Genomic DNA, 20,505 nt, shown 5'->3' with positions numbered 1-20,505 from the left:
GGCAGACGGGCAGCCAGCAGGACTAGCTCCACGCTGCTCCCTGCATTCACCCGTCATGTCCTACTGTATGTGTACTACTCTAACGCTTACAATACAGTGCCCCCTGCAAGGAAGGTACACTTGGAAAATCTCGAGAATCTGCAGCTCAAATCATCAGCAAAAATATGGTAAGAGATAAAGGAAGAGTAAGACATCAATCATTTATGTGCTGCATAATACAAAGGGTTAAAGTTAAAGGGGTATTATGCAATCTATTATTATCTACTTTTTTAGAGATGTCTACCATGTTATGACATGGTTCCCTCCACAAAAACTAACTAGCAGTAGTTTTATTAGCAGGATGCACAGTGATTGTGTTGTGATAGTGAATACAGTGAGTACTGCATGTTCAAAACAATATAAGGTAACATAGTGATGTAAATGTTACTTGTTAATAATGAAAAAAGAAAGTTTAATAGTCCCTCTTTAAACTAATTATTGGCCCACTATTTCACCCAAATTAATTCAATTCACAATAGTACCAATAGAAAAATAAACAAATAAATAAAGAAAATATTTTTAAAATGTATAATAATGATAAAATAGCATTTCTTCCTTGAGTACTCGAAATGCAAAAATAGTAAATTCTTGACATATCTATTCTGAGCACAAGTAACGTAATGTCTGGTCCTTCTTAAGGATTGTGACATTCAGCAATGTCTAATGTCACCAGAACTCCAGAGATTCAAATTAGAGCCAACTACTCGAGGTAAATGCCACCAAATCACAGAGGTATTACCTGGTACCAGCGATTTTTGTTAGTGTAAAAGATATTGCCTTTGGTCTAATGAAACTGGATCCAGGCTGTGTCAAATTTGATAATAGTGGCAATTTTATATTTTAATATTTACTTAAACTGGCCAGCTACAAGCTATCTATGAAACCTGTAACTTTTCCTATTGTACAATTCAAGCAAATACTTCAACTGGTCTTAGGAAAATGCACTTTAAAGTGAAAACGAAACCTCCGATACAATGACATGACCCATTTAGTAGGTAAATATGAAAAATTTACTAAACAAAATGCAATTGTTAAGTGAATGAACTAACTAATATAATTTTGTTATTGGACTTAATTGGTAATAATTCTGTTCATATTTGTTCATATTGGGTTAGGGCTATGTTACCATGGAATAAAGTAGAATGGCAGATGTAATCTTTAATTTCCATGTATACGTAATAATAATTGTGTAATCTAATGTTAGTTGCTAGGATTTACTATTTTGAAGGGGGATTTTATTTGATATGCTGTAAAGTGAACAATTTTTTTTTTCACATTTATTTTAGCAACATTTTTGTTTAAAATATGTCCGCTGCATCTGATTAGTGTGTTTTATTGTCTGATAATCAGGTAGTGCACGTTAGCATGCTAGTTGTTCTTAGCTTTACTGTGATGGCAAAACTGGTCTCTAAAAGTTGTGAAAAGCACTTATAAACTCATCTCAGTGCTTAATTAGAATGCTCATAATGTATAAGGTAAGTGAGGAATAACTTTGGACCACTGCACCCCATGTAAAATGAACTAGTTGTTTTTCATGTTTTTAAGTAAAACCGGGTACAGCGTCTTTAAGTATTTTGCAAAATCCCAACCAAACATTTAATGAACACACCACTTAGCAAATGACTTCAATATGGCGTCTCGAATAGATTTTTAAAAATTGATCATTGTCGCCCGGTGCATTTAGCTCCCAAGGACAACCGAGTGTAGCCTCGAGTGTGCAGACGAGCCTCCGTTATGCCATTGCACTTTTTTTGAAACTATCATTTAGCCAAGGGCGAATTTTCTTTGGGGCTTTATGTGTAAAAAAACATTTTATAATAATCTTGTGGGTGCGTGTTTGTGTGTGTGCATCGCGTCACCATGGAAACAGACTCACAGCCATTGTAGATGTCCGTGGGGATGTGCACAGCCGTGTAGTTGGAGTCCGTCAGTCGCTTAAAGGAGGCGTCGTGCTTGAAATCAGGCCGGATCCTACCCTCCGTCTTGTTGGGGTCCAGCTGTGAAGAGACAGACAGATCAGAATTCACGAAGAGTGCTGACGCTAAAATATAATGCAGACACACAAAAAAGATACTTGCTGAAGCACTATTTCAAATACAATAGAAGCAATGTGGGGTTGATAATGGATGGAGAAGCATTAGCTGGACTAAAAAACGCAAAATGTGCATAAATAAAAAGTACCGGCAGTTGGATTTATGGTGTGTGTGAAATAATAATAATAATTTAATTTGCGATGTACGTGTCTTATGATCAGTATGTTGTGATGCGTATCGTATTCTTATTGCTTTTTATTGATCGTTAAGTGGATACATACAGTATTTAACATGCACACTGTATTTTTCTTATACCTGATATGGAATAGCAAAATATCACTTTTTAGAGAAATGGATGAAATCACACCGCAAACCATTATAGGACCCTTAGACAAACAAACGCTAAAGCAAAGCCGGTACGTCCTTCACTGTCAAAACAACCTCCTCATTACCAGTTCCAACATTCTGTAACATTAAGATTAGATAAAATAAGCCTTTATTATTTCTAAATAAAGAAATTTTCATGCAAGATACAGTACTTGATACATTAAACTGGCTGAAACCTACACAATCCACTGGAAAGAAAGAAAGGCATTACTCATATTTACGTCCACAATGCACACAACCATTACACAATTCCTTCATGGCCCTAAAGTACAGCTTCTACTGCATTCTCCCAAATGACCTAAAAATGCAGTTAATATCGCACTCCTCCCTATGTGCCCATGCGGTTACTATGCTCCTGTAGTTGTTATATCCAGTGTTGGGAATAATGCTGTTTAAGTGGCAACAGCATTACTTTTAGCAGTAACAAGCAATCTAACAAAATACTCTTTCCTCTGCTGTAACGCCGTTGTAGTTACTGTCAGTATAACAAGGCTCATTATTTTACTGTGAGTCTCCTTTGATTTGGGAAGTAAACAAGACCAAAACGAGGGATTAGAGACAGTGATTGGCTAAAAAAAGAGCTACTTCTGATTGGTAAAAGTTACCAATCAGAAGTAGCTTTAGGCAGCTGTAAAGACTGACATTTCATTGGTTTTACACAAGCAGGTGAATACTCGATGTTTTCTTTTGTGATGGGAGTTCAAACTACAGCAAGAGTGACACGTAGTAGTTAAAAAGATATCAGCAATGCTCACGCTACTTACAACTGCAGCTAATTTAATATCTGTTTGGTGGTTGTATAAGTATATAAGTGTCGTCCTGTAGGGTGCACATGTTTGTTATGTTTTTGTGCGTTTGATAAAGGTGCTGTTTGGTCAGTCTGCTGTGTAAAGGGGAAAGTTTGACATGTATAGTTGTGACTTTTCAGTTGTAAGTTTGTTTTCAGTGCTTTTGAGCTTTTAATGCTGGGTCTGGGTGCATTTGGTGATTTGTTAAGGCCGGATATAACTCGTTTTTACTTGGAAAAAGCAGCTAGGGTGTATTTTTATTTATCATTTTTATTTATTATTTGCTATTATTTTATTCTTTATTTCAGGGACCATGTCCAAAATCATTAATCTTATAAAAAACAATGATGTCTGCCAGATTTAACTACTGCTAATTTTCATCTAGACTCCCCGGGGAGATGCATCCACACAATTGTTATCAATTATTAACGCTAATACAGCACCAAATGAATAGGAAATACTAATATCACTACTCCTCGTTCTACTACAGCAACTGATGACACGTTTGAACAGATTTATCCAAAACACTTCACCTCAAGGATCACTTTTAGGACCACACATATTCAAATAATTCACAAAAGCAGCATAGCGTTCTCTCTGCAGATTAAACTAATAGCCATTTTTTTCCCCGTGGAGTTAACTCTGTAAATATTAACAATGCAACATACAGAAGTTCATTAAATACATAGAAAGCATCATAAATTGTAATGGAATATCAGATTAACACATCTGTTCATATAATTTCTCGATAGTAAATTTGAATAATCATTATATGTGCTCTATATCCATCAGAATCCTCCATTACAAACAACATGCTATATAGTCTAATTGCCAGCATGAGCACCTCTTACAGTTGTAGCACTTATCCCCACACTCTCATTAAAGCCCATGCAGCATCACTACTGCAGATTGATAATGACAATATTGACTGTTTGTTTGATATATAGCATGATTTGGACCTATGTTATTACTATATTGTAATACTTATCAGCAGCCATCAAAAAAAAAAACAGTCTATATAGATTTGTAACGACTTGCAAACACTGACGTCACAGTGGTTTTGTTTACAGGGAAAAATCTGATCTAGAGTTATTACATTATTGAAATCTCATGCAAACTGTTACATCTGATGTGAGTACTCTGATTTCTTTCTGATGGTTCACAACTGTGCAGGTTTTAACAAGATAAAATTATACAAAAAGGCCAAATTAATGTGGAAAAGACAAAAGTGAAAGAGAATGCATTAAAGATTAAAGAGCTATTTTAAAATTCATTCAACTGTTACGCTAAAAATCCACTGATTCAATGAACATCACCAGGTGTTTTGATGATCAGATTTCTCTTGTGCATCTAAACACACAACAAAACTCACATCTAATTACTGAGTTATCTAATTATTATAGTTATATAATTTTTTTGCTAGCCAAGGCAAAAAAACAACAAAAAAAAAACCTTCTGATGATTATTATTTACTGATTTAAACGTAGGAAACTGCATGATAATAGCTTATTTTCAATCAATTATATATTCTTATTTCACTAGTTTTGGGGCGTAAAGATGTAGGCCTGAACTATTTTAATTTATAAGCTAACACACACACACACACACACACACACACACACACCCCCCCCACACACACACACACAAAGTAACATTAACCTCGTTTCCATAAGGCCAGTTTAAGGGACCTGGAGGCTGGCGGGTTTGGAAGGGTCTGGAGTGCTTGGGACCTGGGATCGGCTCACGGAGGGGGGGGTGGCAGTCATGCCCCATAGCCACGGGAACGTAATTTTTGGATGGGGGTGCCGAGGGTTTTTGTTTTTTTCATGCATTAGTAGTGTATTTACATAATAGCCTTTGGGCCTTTGTCACCTACACAAAAAATACAGGACAAATATAAAGTGAAGGAGCAGAATATAATTTAGCCCGTGTGTACGCTTAGCCTCACTTTACCCCAGACAACATATTAGAGTAAGATAAATAATCAAACTCGCCCTCTACACATGGCAATAATGTCACTGCTGATCACATCTGTAACCTCCTGAACCCAAAACATCCATGTCCTGGATGTCTACTAGCACAATCTGCTCTACAACATCACAAGCAGCGCCTGACGTGTTTACGCACATCTGTGTCCAGCCCATAAATGCAAGCCACGCATTGTAACTTCTTTTGTTACTCATTTTTACTCACCGCGATGCTGTCCCGCTCAGATGAAGCCAAATCCACTGATGTGAGACAGTGGACACGTGGTTTGGTTCCGTGATTGTCTTTCCTCACAGTGTAAACGAGGACAACAAGTCCTAATGCATTAGTTTTAAACAAACACGACCTGTACAACAAATCAAGGCTAACTCCAGGAAGTCCAAACTTTTAGGGTTGTGTCTAATTAATACAAATGTCGTCAATAAACTTCCAAAAACATCATCATCTGGGTTTTCCCAAATTGTTTAAATGCATAATAATCTTACTGTGTGTCAACTTCTGCTTTCAACTGTACATACACAGATTATTGTATCAGAGTATTGTGTGGTCGTATTACTGTTATTACTGTTATCTTTTAGTATTACTCTTATGCATGTGCCTTGTCTATCAAAATCTAATCGCTAATACAGATGTAGCATCATTTGACATTTCCCTCATAGCATGCAATCTTAATTATAATATCAACTTATTTGTTTAATGAAGCTCCATTTCTGCCCATGTTATTGCCAACATTTACTTGAAGCTGACACATGAGCCATCAATGTCAATTTCTACCATGCATGATCCTTGTGCGCATCCAGCATCTCGCACCAAGACATATGAAGCAAAGCATAAGATATGGAGGAGAGTGGAGGAGCCAGCTCGTAGGGGGGGAGGGAATAGTGAGGGGGGGGGGGGGGGTGCTTCCTCCTAATAAAGCAACAGTGTAGCTCGCCTCATACATCTCATCTGTCAATTAGGCTAGAAACATGGTGTAAACCTCTTCACCTGAGCGGGAGGAGGGAAGACGGAGGGATACAAACGAGAGGGGTGAAAAAAAAAGAAAGAATATAAAGAGCAAACGGTGGAGGGGAGTGAGACTGAGGCAACACAAGAAAAAGCCAGAATGAAAGAAATGCAATGTGAATTCAATCGGAGGGTGAAGAGGAGGGGGATTGAGATAGCCGTGTAGTGGAATCATTTCGAGGAACGGAGGGCGTGACCGTGCGGCTGCTGGGGGCTTAGAAGGATTGAGAAATGGAAAAAATAGAGAAAGAGGGAAAGAAAGAGAGACTGGGTGTACTTACATTGTCTTTTGCATTATAATAGGAGATGTCCTCGTCCTGAAAAAAGAAGAAACACGTGTTATGTCAAGGTAGTGCAGGGTTACATAAGCTGCTGTGGCATGGTTTGCTTGAATAAGTATGTGTAGCCTACATCCTTCACCAAACTTCAAAACACTCCGTTCCATCTGGTGATGTCATGAAGTGGTAATGGTAGAATTGATTTGGATTTGTTTTTAGCTTTGAACCATTTTATATCGTTGTCCCCTCATCACAAACATACCTCAAATTGTGTTATGGTACATTCAGGCTTTCATTAATCCACTAATCCTCAATTGAAATTGAAAGTCGAAAATGCTCTTCACATTTTGCCCAGATTGTTGCGTCATAGGTAAAACCCAAATTCTCCTAAGATGTTTTTTAAACTCATAAACCATCATTGGACTATTAGTATAGCATTCACAGAAGCAAAATACTTCAATTGTTTAATTTCTAACTGTTTATTTCTTGTTGCTAACAGCTAATGCTGCTAAGAGGAGAGGGTGCTGCCTCCTTGGAAACAGAGGTGTATTTTATAAAGTGTGTTTTCCAAATGTAGACATTATTTTTGTTAGAAAATGTGAAATACTTATCCCAAGGTGACCAAAAGTATGTTTAAAAGAGAAGTAATGTCACGAGAATGCATAGTATTTGTTCTTTAACGTTCATACATTCCACTGGATTGTTCAGATCAGTCTCTCAAAAGCCCTTCACAAATAGCACACCCGGGTGTAATAAAGTCTATGGTACTTCTGTCGTTTACATTTTGCGCACAGGAGGAGCGGGTCTGTATTAGCCCGAAGGCTAACAACTCGAGAAATTCAATTTTCACACTTATATAAATGCTGATACTTTTACCACATATCCACGGCACTGTATCTGATTCTTAAACATGTGAAAAATGGATGATAAAAACACCTTATAATTGCAGACAGCACACAGCAGTCTCATTTTGACACCAAGAACTGCTTTTACAATATATGTACTGTACTGAGACAAATGTTACTTTATTACAAGACAAAATTGGGTACAGACCCTTTAAAGAAAAGTGACAGTTTCTCCTCTGGCAGCCAACCCACCTGCACTCAGCACTAGGACCCCAGAAGTGTGGGAAAAGTGAGCGAGTACATAAAACCTAGTGCTGGGATTATTACATATGACACGTTTTTATGATTCTCCAGTTTTGACATAATATGGTGGGATAACACCCATATAAATTATACATTTACACCAATCAAGAAGAAAGTTGCAAAGATGACAAAATATGTTGAAAATTACAGGGTTAGAGAGTTTGATATTATTACATATTATGACATTAAAATGATCATTTCTGTGTAAATCAGAGGAGTTTTGGATCAGTGGTAACAGTGGAATTCCCTCATGTGATATGATGATTTCCAACCAGGAAGTAAAATTTTAAACCTAAAAAAATGCTGGAACTGGGAAAGAAAATGTTTATTTTTTTTGTTTTTTGTTTTTTTGCATAATCTTAAATATGATGATCTTAACTGTGTTTCAGTAAAATTTGTAGTTTAATTTGTAATATTAACATTATCATAAGAACAACCACTCAGTGGAGCACAATGGAATCAGGAAAGGATTTTTGCTCATAAAAATCTAAACATGCTACCAAACACTACAGAAGGAACAAGATTTCAACGACACATAGAACCTCTTAAATCTAAGGGGACAAAGCAATTATTTACTAGAACCAGGGTGCAATTTGCTGAGGGGGAGTGGGGAGGATCCTCCCCTCTCTGGTTTGTCTGTTCCTCGTTCTGCTTCTGTTTTTCCTATCCTTCCGTCTGCTTTATTCTTGTGGGGGTAAAACAAAATGACCAGGTTTATACTGTGTCTCAAAGTTAACAGGTCATTTGCAGCTCAAACTTTGTACACTTGCCTGTTGACCATTGCAACAGTCTTCATCTCGCTCCCACAGCTTCATCTGCCAGACACTCGTGCTGCTCACACATCCCAACAACCCGCGGGCTGCTCTGGGGCCTCTGTAGGAGCAAAGCTCTTCTCTGTTGTGGATTCTTTAGAAGCAGCTGGCGGTGGCCGAGCTGTCCTTTGCTTTATCCAGGGCCACGTGGAGACATCATAGTTGTCAGCCCTGCCCTGATCACACACAGTGTGATGTGCTGGTGCATTTTTGCACTTTCTTCTCTCCACATGCGTCTGTGCATTTGTGCCACTTGGAGCTGGGGCACTTCAGACACAAACACAGAGAATGATCCTATACCCACTTAGCACACTGCACAGTCAAATCTGTGATAACAGGTTGTGTGCGCCAGAAGAAGGAAAGTATTGTGGTTGTGTCTGACAGTGTGACATTTACACGACTCCTTAGAGCAGCGATAAAGCTGGAGCTTATTGATCTTGTGGACCATGGCACCTGTGTGAATGATTGTTTGTTTGCTATTAGCTACTATTTACATATGAAATGTGCAAAGAAGGTGCCCAAATGGTCGCATTATGGTCATGGTGGTATTGCAACCCTATATTTAATAGACTTGTAGTGTAAGTAAATGTTTAAACATTCCCCCTTCTGCTCTTTGGACAAATTGCACCCTGGCTAGAACATACCGCACCATTGCTGCAGAGTCAAAAATGTGGTTTTAAAACTTACTGAAGGTTCAGGCACTCTAAAGTAAATGTTTGGTCTGACTGGAACTGAATTCCAGATAACCTCAGCTTTCAAATGAGCTATGTCAAAGCCCGTGTAAACTAAAGGTCACTCCTCAGTCTACTGTTACGCTCATGTCTACTTCAAACGTTGAAATTAAACAACTAAAGAAAACTACCAAAACAAGCAGTAACATGGGGTCAAGTTTAACAAACTTTTTTTTCTGAATTAAGGCATTTTTTCAAGGTTGGCAGGAGCAGAAAAAGGCATTAAAACTTAGTAGTAACTTGAACTTCTTGAACTTAAGTCGTCTATGTATAACAATTGAAACACCATTCGATATTGCATTCACCTAACCAATTAGCATCATACTGCTGATTAACCATTGTTTTAAGTCATTCTAGTAACTTCAATTCACACTTTTTCTAGCAGTGTTAGTCAAACACAAATCCAAGTCCAGCAAGGACAGAAGAGCAGTGTTCACAGAGAACTTGACAATATATCTGCCTTCCTGTGATGCCCTCTAGTGGTCTGTGTAAAATAAAGAATAAGGGAGACAAATTGCAACCCTGAGGCAAGCCTGTGTTTGAAGACCTTCTGCTGGACATGTGATCATTCAGCACAATCTCACCATAACAGTAATACTGATTTATTCTAAATTACCAAAGTAATGGACACAATGGCCAAGTAGTTATGTTACAATTTGGTCTTTTGGTTCTCATTTATCCAATCACAAAGCAGAATGAGCCTCACATGAGTCTCTCATTTGGGTTGCCCATTTCAATGCTGAAATCCAGTTGATTTAAACCTAAAAGGACTCTCTCTGATCTGAATCATCACTACCTAAACCCCAGAACCTGCAGCCAATCATTAATCAGTGCGAGTTCAGCCTCTGCAGCTCAGTGAGTGAATTCTGGAGGTTCTGAGCTTCACATGAGGCCTGTCCCTATACTGAGAATGAGAAAAACATAAAGCAGGTTAAGGCACTGGCAACCCAGGTTCAGTTGTGACTGTTATATAGTTTTAAACCTATAGGAGCACAGGCTACATACAGTTCTTTTAATGCTGTATATTGCTTTCTATGCAATGTTTACCAATGTTTAGCCTCTCAATCCACCAAACAAAATTACAACCCACTGTTTCTGCATGCTAGTCAAATACTGCCCTCCACTCATCTTGTTACATTGTACGAGCCTACTGCTATTCACAGATCTCCTGGGAAGCATTTGTGTTCCTTTAACGGCGCACTGTGGACTGCCTCAGACCAGTCCATCCATCTCGGCATGTGTGGTGAACTGTCATGGCTGCTGCTGAACTCCTCCTCCTCTCTGTGGTTCAATAATAAAACAGCCCAGATGAGGGATGGGCCTGTATGATGTCCAATAAAGCTGTTTAGCAATGGAGCAGTAATCAGAGCTAACAGGCGTAATGATGAATTAAAGCTGTCCACACAAAGCCATAGGAGGAGGCATCCACGCACCTGGGATAATCAGGGCTATATTGCATGTACTGTTACAACAATGCTAGTGTTAATAGTAGTAGTCAGTAGGGTGCATTTACAGTACAATTACTTATTACATAGCACTTAAAACCCTTTCAAGTCGTTGGTCTCATATCCAATTCAGGGGAATATGTTTTATATAACCGTGCTTAATTTTATAAGCATAAAAGATAGAAACTTTTTTTTCCTTAAAAACTGGAAAATTGGGGCTTTCCCATGGAAGTCTTATAAAATCTTAAGGGTGACCACAAGATAGCATTGTATTGTTTTCAAAGGTCTGTGCTCAGTGACACATGGGCCCAAATATACTTTTCTCTTTGACTTTACTCCCTCAATACGGGCTAGCGCTAGATAGTGATAGCTGCTTGAGGGGAGCTAGCGCAGGCACAGAGCGGGGTTAGGCTAAATCTTACAAAGCTAACGTTTTGGTGCTTTGAGGATTTACCATTTTTAAATGTTCATGTTGTAAAAATAAAGAAGAACCCCTACAAAATCCGACCTTTGGGAAAGCTGTGGATGCCCTGTCAGCTGAACACGAGCAGTTTGAATTCCCCAAAAATCTGTTGTCCTCTATGGAAGAATCGTGTCTGGGCCCAAGCTCCTGTGAACGGCCACTAGTTGACCTCGTCCTGGGACAGAGGGAGAATGTCTTATCCAGTTCTTATATTAGATTCATGGCAAGCCCTGGGGTCTAAACATGGCCACCCATGGACCTATTTTCATTATTTTTGTGTAAGAGCGATGTTGCAAATCTTTGACAGACACACAAGACACACAAACAAGCAGCAAAGAACATAGCAAAAGGTAAAAAGTACACATGGAACCCCATTCAGGAAACTGATTTTTACTAATTTCTTGGCCTAATATTTGATTTTTCCCTCCTGAAACTGGACACAACATTGGGAAAAATACACCATTTTCAGCTGTGATCTTCAGGGAGCAGTACCTGACCATATCTTGGAATATTCATATGAGTGACCACGACAAAGACCCAGAAAATGACCAAGCCATTGTTGGACTCCATCTCAAATCTCAAAAAGTCCTACTAATAGCTCAGGCAGAACATCTACAATGATGAAAGGATAGTGACAATGAAGGCGCACACTGGGATGATGCAGTACCTGAAAACTATATCCACAAAGTAGGATTTCAAACTGTTGGTTTTGGCTGACAGTGACAATGGTTACAAGGTGGATTTTGTTATCTACACAGGAAAGTCACAGTTTTTATGAGGTATGGGGCTTTCATATGATTCAGTGATGTCACTCATAAAACCTTCTCACATGGGTGATGGTTAGAACCTTTTACCCAAACTATTCAACGACGTGCATGCTATGGATATTGGGGAATGTGGTACCTACAGAGAAAACAGGAAAGATTATCCCCACACAAAATAACAACAGTTTAACATGGAAGCATCCAAGGGGCACTATTTGGTGGATCAGAGAAGGACCACTTGTTTTCATAAAGTGGTTGGACTCCCATGAAGTATCTCTACACTCCACTATTCATCCAACTTTCACAGGAGGCACAGAGGATCGGGACTTCAAGGGTCAGGATGGCAGATGGGGGACGAGGTCAATTCCATGCCCAAAACTAGTGTCTGAGTACAACAAATACATGGGAGGAGTGGACCTGTCTGACCAACTCATTCAATATTACTCTGTCCATCTCAGGACACTACTGTGTTACTACTGCATCCTTTTATTTATCATTGTCTGGACATTGCCACACTTACATTCTGCACAAGGACTGGTGTAAGGATCTTGTAGAGAACTTGCCTGTGCCAACCTCTGTGCAGGAAGACCGCAGAAGGTAAGGGACATATGGAAGGCTCAAAAAGACTGGGGAAGAGGCGAAGTACACTATGGAAATGCAAGACTTGAGATGTGGCTCTGCCTTGTACTTGACAGGAACTGTTTCCATGACTGGCACCAGTAAGGTAATGGGACGATTGCACTTTTTTGTTTTGAGGGTAAAAAGGAAATTTTTACTGCACTTTCATACTTGATAATTTGAACCGTTGCAGTTAAGGCCCTAAATAAAATCACGTGTCCAACAAGTTTTTTATTCATGTTTGCTGTGTGCTTTGAATAAAGGAGTCTGAATTAGATTTATGTATTTATTTATTTTTCATTTGTATTCTGGTTCTGTAGCTTGTATTAGAATTATATGACACAACTACAGCATGCACATTGTGAAATAGCACCTTGTAATGAAAAAAACAAACAAACAAAAAAACAACATTACACTTTATAAGGGAATGTTTTAAGGGGCAAAATTAAGGAAAAAATCTAAGTGAGGAAAAATGTATTAAAATTGCCATTAGGGCTTGAAGGGTTTTAAGGACATATATTATGCAAAAATTACTTTTTTGACCTTTTACATATTGTTGTCCCGTCATCAAAAACATAGCTAAAGTTGTATTTTGCTTCATTCACACTTTTTTCATTAATCCATTAATCCAAAGTTGTCTTCTCTAAGCACCCAAAACTGCTCTGTTTGCATTTTATCAGTTTAGTTGTATCATAGATGAAACTCCAAAGCCCATAAACCATCATCAAACACATTCTGTGATCAAACAAACAAACGACTCTATTAGCATAGTGTTCACGGAGGGTAAGGACTTCAGTTGTTTATTTCATGGTTGTTCATTCCTGTTGCTGACAATAGAGGAAAGTCCAACAACTGAATGCCTCATTGGAAACTGAGGTGCAGTTAAGAGAGTATATTTTCCAAATGTAGACATTATTTTAGTGTAAACAATGAGTATTACTTATTCCAAAGTGACCAAAAGCATGTTTAAAAGGGAATTTAAAGCCACAAGAATGCATATGTGTTCTTTAAAGTGCATTTGGTTTTCATGTTTTTTTCTGATTATGACTTGACTTGGGGTATAGTACCTGTGGTAAATATTTAGTGTAGTTTTATTAGTGGTCACTAGATGTTTTACAGAAGCACACAAAAATACCCACTGAAAGTCCATTAACTTTTGGCTAAGATGTCAGTTTTATACACTAACTATTATCTAAAATAAACAATGAAAAAACACAGAGGAAATGTCTCTGATGTTCTAAAATCTTCCCAGACTTGCCAACTTGCTGTGGATGATGAGCATTGAACGTGGCATCTATTAATTATGTGTTTATGCATCAACATGAAAAATTCTATTCAAAATGCATGGACAATTTACACATATATCATAGAAGAAACCTGACAGAAGAAGAAAATGCTAACTCCACAAAAAGCCCCCACATGGCCCGGGTATTGAACTTGCGACCTTCTTCCCGTGGGGTGACAGAGATTAACAAATGTGCCACCTCTATAGTGTGCGCTTTCTGGCTCTCTTACCTCAAACTCGTCTTTCCAATGGTGCTCCATCTGGAACGTCTCGGCGGCTGTGGCCAGTTTCTGGGGAGTGAAAAATGACACACATTTAGAGAGGACTGTGAGAGGTATGGAGACGGTAGAGGAGTGGAGCTATGGAAAAGTAAAGTTTCACAGCGTAACAGTGAACTTTTACAATATATCAGACTGTATGTATGGTTATGTAACTTTACAGAGGCAGAAAGAACTGTACAGACCATGACCCTTTAGTTTGTTTTCATTCCACATTAAAACCTCTTTTTTACCAGAAATATATCACTATTGCAAAATGTGTCTTGTCCTCATGAGATAAAACTATTTCTGCAATAATTATAAAGCGTTTTATTGTCCGATAATCAGTGTGCATTAGGATGGTAGTTCTTGTTAGCATTACTGCAACGGCAAAACTCCACTCTGGTGTCTGAAAGTTGTCAAAACGCTTATAAACTCATCGTGGTGAATAATTAGGATGCTAAGAATCTATCTACCCATGAATCTTCGATCTAGTATACATCTAAACTTAAAGCTGAACTTTGGAACTCCTCTGATGATCTGCTTATCTCCTTGAAAGTCGTGGATATTACACGGCTTGGGAATGTTCCGCAGTGTTTTCATGAAGCTATTCTGTCTACTAATTACAGGAGCAGGCTCGCCTCTCCACAGATTTGACCAACCTGCTTCTCTTTAATACCATAAAGTGGAATATTTGAGGCACTGCAATAAGCACCTCAAGCAGGTGGTGCACCCAAAAAAATCTACATACTGCACCTTTTAAAGACACTCATCGAAACATCTCTTTGGAAGTTTGTCTTTTATTATTCTTATATGTCTGTTTGATCGTTTTCTAAATATACGAAGAAATACGAATATACTGAATACATTTTACTCTCAAAATATGACACCACATTTGAACAAATAACGACACTGTTGTGAAAATATATATTCTTTTTGTTTCCTTTTCTCTGTCAGAAAGTCCAGGACTGGCCCGGGGCAGTTCTGAGGCTGATCCTGGATGCGTATCACATCTCAAGGAACACTACACCCTCCTTTTCAACAGCTTTCACCTATAGTGCTCAAATATGTCGAGAATGTTTCAAAATTGTGTGCACCTTGAGGAAAAATACGGTTATCTGTAAGGCGCTGTCCAAGGTTTAGCCGACAAGTGTAAATCAGTCATGCTCTCACGTGGCAATTTAAAGGAAATATACAAAAGTAGGATACAAAACAATACACTACAACTTCACAAACCTGATGCGATGTGCAGTAGTTTTATTTTACAAGCTGATTGTGCTCAGGATGCAAGGGGAGGGGGACTCAAAAAGCAAAACTTAAACTAATAACGAGAATGTCTTTAGTCGGTCGTAATTACAGGTAACCACAAATCCACCTACGAGTACTTCACCATAAACCAGCGTATTATGTTTGCCTTACACTGATACTGCGTAGAAGCCCATGAGCACACCAGACACTGCATCCACGCCTGCTTTATCAAATCAGCCTGCCCATTCAGAGAGGTCTCAGCCCCGGCAGATCCCCAGCAAGCCCCCATCTGCTGCACAGTCTATATCCAGCCCCAACCCAAGCTAACGTCAGCACGCTCTGGGTTAGCATGTGCCCCTCTCCGCGCGCCCGTCTGAGGCTGCAGGCCCTGGGATCGGCTCCAGGCTTGGCACCCCTCTCCCTTCCCTTCTCTACACTGGCTGTCACTGGCTAAATATACAGCCCCCATCAGCGCTAACCATGAGTGTAGCATCAACAGCAACAGAAGCAGATGCTAGGCTTAATGGACTTGTGAGTGATGGTGGACTAGCGCACGTCATGCTTCATAAGGTTTTGTGTTGTCATGACACTAAAATTAGAGAGGAATAGACTTGAGCCTGTTTTTTTTTGGTATCGACACCCGATCACATGCGTATCTAGTTTTGATACTAGTTTTTGTACTGATTAGTTTCTGATTTTCGATGCTTTTGACAATCCTCATAAGGTTTGGTTTGAAAGAGACAAGGGGAAGAAATGGTGAGAGTATTTTGGATGGCAGGGTACAGGGTAAAGTGCAAAGAGCATCCTCATTTACAAATAATACAATAGCTGATGACTGTCTATAATCGAAAAAACAAAGAAACAGCAACAGGCAGTGTGATAGAAATGTATGTGTATTTATGTTGTGAAGACAATACTCATATCATACGTCTTTGTCAGTCAGTCCCAGAGCACACATTGACAGTAGGTTTGCAAAAAAAGTATCTGAGTAAAAGTAGCGTTACTTCAAAATTAGATAAAAGTAGAAGTACAAAGTGGTGCCCATAAAATTACTCAAGTAAGAGTAAAAATATATTTGAGAAAACTATACTCAATTGAGAGCAAGTGTAAGAGTAACTGTCTGAACGGAATATCTGGTTCGTAATTGTTGTTAATTTAATTGTGAGTACAATACAAAATGCGCAAAAACTAGTATTTTCAAAGGATAGACACAGAAATGAGACAAATTAAATCATGTCTGAAGGAGCAGTGCAAGAAACACAAATGTTCAACTCATTTCATATTGTCAACATAAAGCTTTTGTACACACTGGGAAAAGGAACCCAAACTTTTACTGAAATAAGAGTACTGTTACTTCAAACAAATTGCCCAAGAAGGAGTAAAAGTGTGGAGTGTGAACACTACTCTGAGAAGTGTCTGTGTAATCCCTCAGTCGTCCAGGTCTGATCCATCGTAAAAGAAAAATTCAAATCTGTCAACTGGACAAAAGCAGCATTCTGAAGTGGCTTGGATGAGCAGTGAAGTATCTTTACTCCTACAACTTTTTGTCCAGTTGACAGATTTGACATTTTCTTTTACTACTTTGAGATGTACAGTTTCTTTAAAAAATGAATCAAGCAAATGTAACTGAGTACTTCCACTTCTGGTTACATCACATAATTGAACTACACCAAAATGCATAAATCATGAGCTGCAGGTGTCTCTTTGTCTGCTTAAAGATCCTGTATTAAGCAACATTGACTCTAGTGAGACTTTAGCCATGTTCTAATGTTGTTGCCTCATCAAATACATACCTGGAGTTGTGTTTTGTTACATTCACACATGTTTGAGTACCACCTTGTGATGTCATGCAGTGGTTGTTTTCAGGTTAACAGCGACTTTTTAACTTTACCTCAGTAGGGATTGGCAGTATCAAGACTGAAATTATGTGGAGCACTTCCTGTATTACCACATGACATCACAAGGTGGAACAGAGTGTTTTTAGTTTACGAGAAGAACTCAGCCTAATTATGCAGGGGTTGTGTGTTAAACATGTGTGAATGAAACAAAAAAACAACTCAAAGTATGTTTTTGATGAGGAAACATTATAACACAGATCAGAAAATAGTAAAAGTACAAAAAATACTGAAGTGCAAAAGGCCCTTTGCTTCTTTTTGAAATAGTCTCTTCAAAAATGACTTTAACACAATGGGCACCAATGGGGCAAAGTGCTGAAAGGTTTTAACAATGAATGTAACACTAACCCAGCCCTCAACAAACAAGAAGTCACACTATGTAACTTTTCTGGTGTTGATTCTGCTATTTTCACTGGAATGTTCCACAGTACAGCATTAAATGTATCTATCCTCACAAATGAGCTGGTGACGCCACTAATTATAGGAGGTCAGATGTTTAGTTTAGTTTTATTTTATTGTTTTATGTTTGCAAAAAAATTAAAAATTAAAAAACACCTTATTTAAAAAAAAAAAAAAGCAAGATACACATGTTTAATGCCAGGCAATTCCAAGCAATAACTCAAAATTCAAGAAACATATTTACCATTAGTGCACACACACACACACACACACACACACACCCTCAGACACCCCCCCCCCCCCCCCCCCCCCCACACACACACAGTAGTCCACACACACTTGAATTTTTGTGCTGGGCTCTCAGGGGTTCAACTTAAAAACAGGTAAAAAGTGCAGTCACGAAAAACGATATAATAACATCAATATCAGCCATTACGTATCCACAGAGATGAGCAGAAAAAGTTCCACAGTGTATCATTATGGTATGGCCCGTGGATGAATCATGATATTTTGTGATTTGCAGCTGTTATAACATCTCACATTCTGCAGATTCACTCCACACAACAGTCGCATGCAAATATGTGTTCACAAATGACTCCTGAGTTCACACACATGCACACACACCGACACACACATTTCTTAAGGAGCACAGCACAGACACATAGACAGAGCCCGTGTTAAAAATTCATGACCGAATGAGAGGGACTCCTCAGGGGGATACAGGGGGCTCTGGAGTGTGTGTGTGGAAGGAGGGTACAAGGGGGGTTGGGGAGTGTATGTATATTTATTACATTGCGGGGACTAAAATCGGTGCGCACACTCACATCACGGGGAACTACCTCCTTTTACGGAGACAAAATGAGGTCTGTACATGATACAATCCTTTATGATTAGACCAACTGCATGGTTTAAAGCAGAACTAAGTAACATTTTTACTTTATTTACCCTATAGCGTTGGATGCTATTGCTGCCGATAGATTTGCGGTTGCGGACTTTCCATTACCATAACTCTGCAACCAATTGTGCTATCATGTAAATTCAAATGGCATCTCAAAGCAGAGGCACGGGGCTCTTTAAATATGATACTGCCATTACGGTAATGTGCTTATGTTGTCCCTTGAAGATGACCAATCAGAGCGCAGGTGCCGCCGGGAATCTCTCAGTCAGTTATTTGATGCGTTAAAGGAAAAATAAGGATGGACATGTAAAATAGAGGTAGTTGTGTGAAAAAAGGCAAAAGTACATGCTGATACTTTGTTTAACATGTTTTTTATGGCTAAAAAAAAGAAAGAAAAGTCCAGGAGATATAATGGTCTATAATGTGCTCAGTCCTTAAAAGGTTAAACGTCTTTGTAAGTCCCTGTGATGGTTAAACACATATTTTTGTCCGTTGTTTCCCCCCTGCTGTCTCTTGCGTTACGGTGGCTGCAGGGGCGGAGTTTGAAGTGTGGATACGCATTAGACCAATCACACTGTTCTTACACCTCCAGACCACGCCCCTCCTCCTCCCTCGCTGTCCCCTTGAGTCCTCCACGTATGTGTCTAGTCCTACTTTAAAGTTCAGATATGGGTTAAAAGAGGTTAAGGTTAGGGTTAGGATCAGTTAAGGTTAGCCCCTTAAAGCAAAACGCAAAATATAGGGCTTTTAATATGTGCATTGGACCTGTTTCTTCTGCTGGTATGAAAGTTAATGAAGACATATTGTGCTTGTGTTTGCTATATAGTTATAATCTATGACACTTATGGATCATTATGTTATAATTATGGACATATGTTATAAAATGGACATTTGAAATCACAATATTCATCTAAAACGACAGGGGTTAGAAAACTGAGGTGGCCAATGGGAGTAGATGTTGTCGTGAACGTCATCACAACAGAGAGCCGTGTCGGTGCTGGCCCTTCAGATCACGCTGCACAGAGAGAGTAGGATTTGTTTTATTTGTGCCAAAATGACTACACAATGCTGACATATTCTACACATATCATGGATTAAGACAATAAAATCGGAGAACGCAGTGCAGTGGGCGTGTAGGGGTTGATCGGAGAAATTATGTCTTGAACGCAGGAGTCGTATAAAGATTCCTCAAACATGCATAATTCACACTCAATTCAACTTTGAGAGTGTAAATGAGAAGAGGAAACACCTATAACATGGTGAAAAGTCGACTCTGTATAATAAGTCTCCTTTAAAGTTACAGGTTAAAGGAACAAGTTACCCCTTCATCTCCTCTTAAGCACACTTCTCCCTGACTGACAGCGAAACACAGCGACATAGCAGTTGATTAGGGCTCTGCTGCTGCCGCTGCCCGGGCACTGTGCGGGTCAATTGATTAGTAGTTAGCAGTAGAAGCTGAGATTTCAAATGCTTTGCTAACTCACTCCTCCCAAACAACCTACATCATTAGTCTGCCCTGCTCGCGCTCATTGTGGTTACATCCGTAGTCCGCTTCTCTGACAGTAATGAGTCTACTTTATCACCGCGGCGACCACTGGAGACCTGGGGGTTGGTGTGGAAGTGGACCGCCCCCCTTCCCCTCGTTTTCCTCCTTTCCCCTGCACACTCACACACACAGGGGCAAGACTGATGCAAAGATTTCAGGCGATTGGGAATTAGAAGTTGTACAATGGACATAAACAATAAACTTGGAAAAATGTACGGCAATAGCAAAAACATGAGGTGGCAATGTTTTTTTTTTATGTATTTGTGCAAAATCTGTGTTGCCCCACTATAAATATATTATAAAAGCAGCTCTTGACGTCAAAATATGTCCGCTGTGTATGTCTGCAGCTAAATATAAAGTGTTATTGTCCGATAATCAGAAAGTGTGCAGTAGCATGCAAGTTGTTGTTAGCATAAAGTAAATGAGGAATAACTTTGGACCACTGCAAACCTTTTAAAATGAGTTACTTGTGTTTTTCCG

The 20,505-nt window shown here is 39.0% G+C and overlaps 1 protein-coding gene across 1 annotated transcript in view; it reads right to left on the bottom strand.

Annotated features, from left to right (window-relative positions):
• LOC117371814 (voltage-dependent calcium channel subunit alpha-2/delta-1) overlaps positions 1-20,505 on the bottom strand; it is a 169,562-nt gene that overhangs the window by 83,722 nt on the left and 65,335 nt on the right. The window contains exons 4-6 of the mRNA XM_055222580.1: positions 14,013-14,072; positions 6,520-6,555; positions 1,916-2,036 (exon numbers count right to left, since the gene is read on the bottom strand). Of these exons, the coding sequence (XP_055078555.1) occupies positions 1,916-2,036; positions 6,520-6,555; positions 14,013-14,072 (217 nt within the window). The remainder of the gene's footprint in view (positions 1-1,915; positions 2,037-6,519; positions 6,556-14,012; positions 14,073-20,505) is intronic.

Source organism: Periophthalmus magnuspinnatus, chromosome 6 (assembly GCF_009829125.3).
Source record: "Periophthalmus magnuspinnatus isolate fPerMag1 chromosome 6, fPerMag1.2.pri, whole genome shotgun sequence".
Classification (NCBI taxonomy): domain Eukaryota; kingdom Metazoa; phylum Chordata; class Actinopteri; order Gobiiformes; family Gobiidae; genus Periophthalmus; species Periophthalmus magnuspinnatus.
The sequence above is the reverse complement of the archived record's forward strand: the minus strand, read 5'-3'. Positions and strand labels throughout refer to the sequence as shown.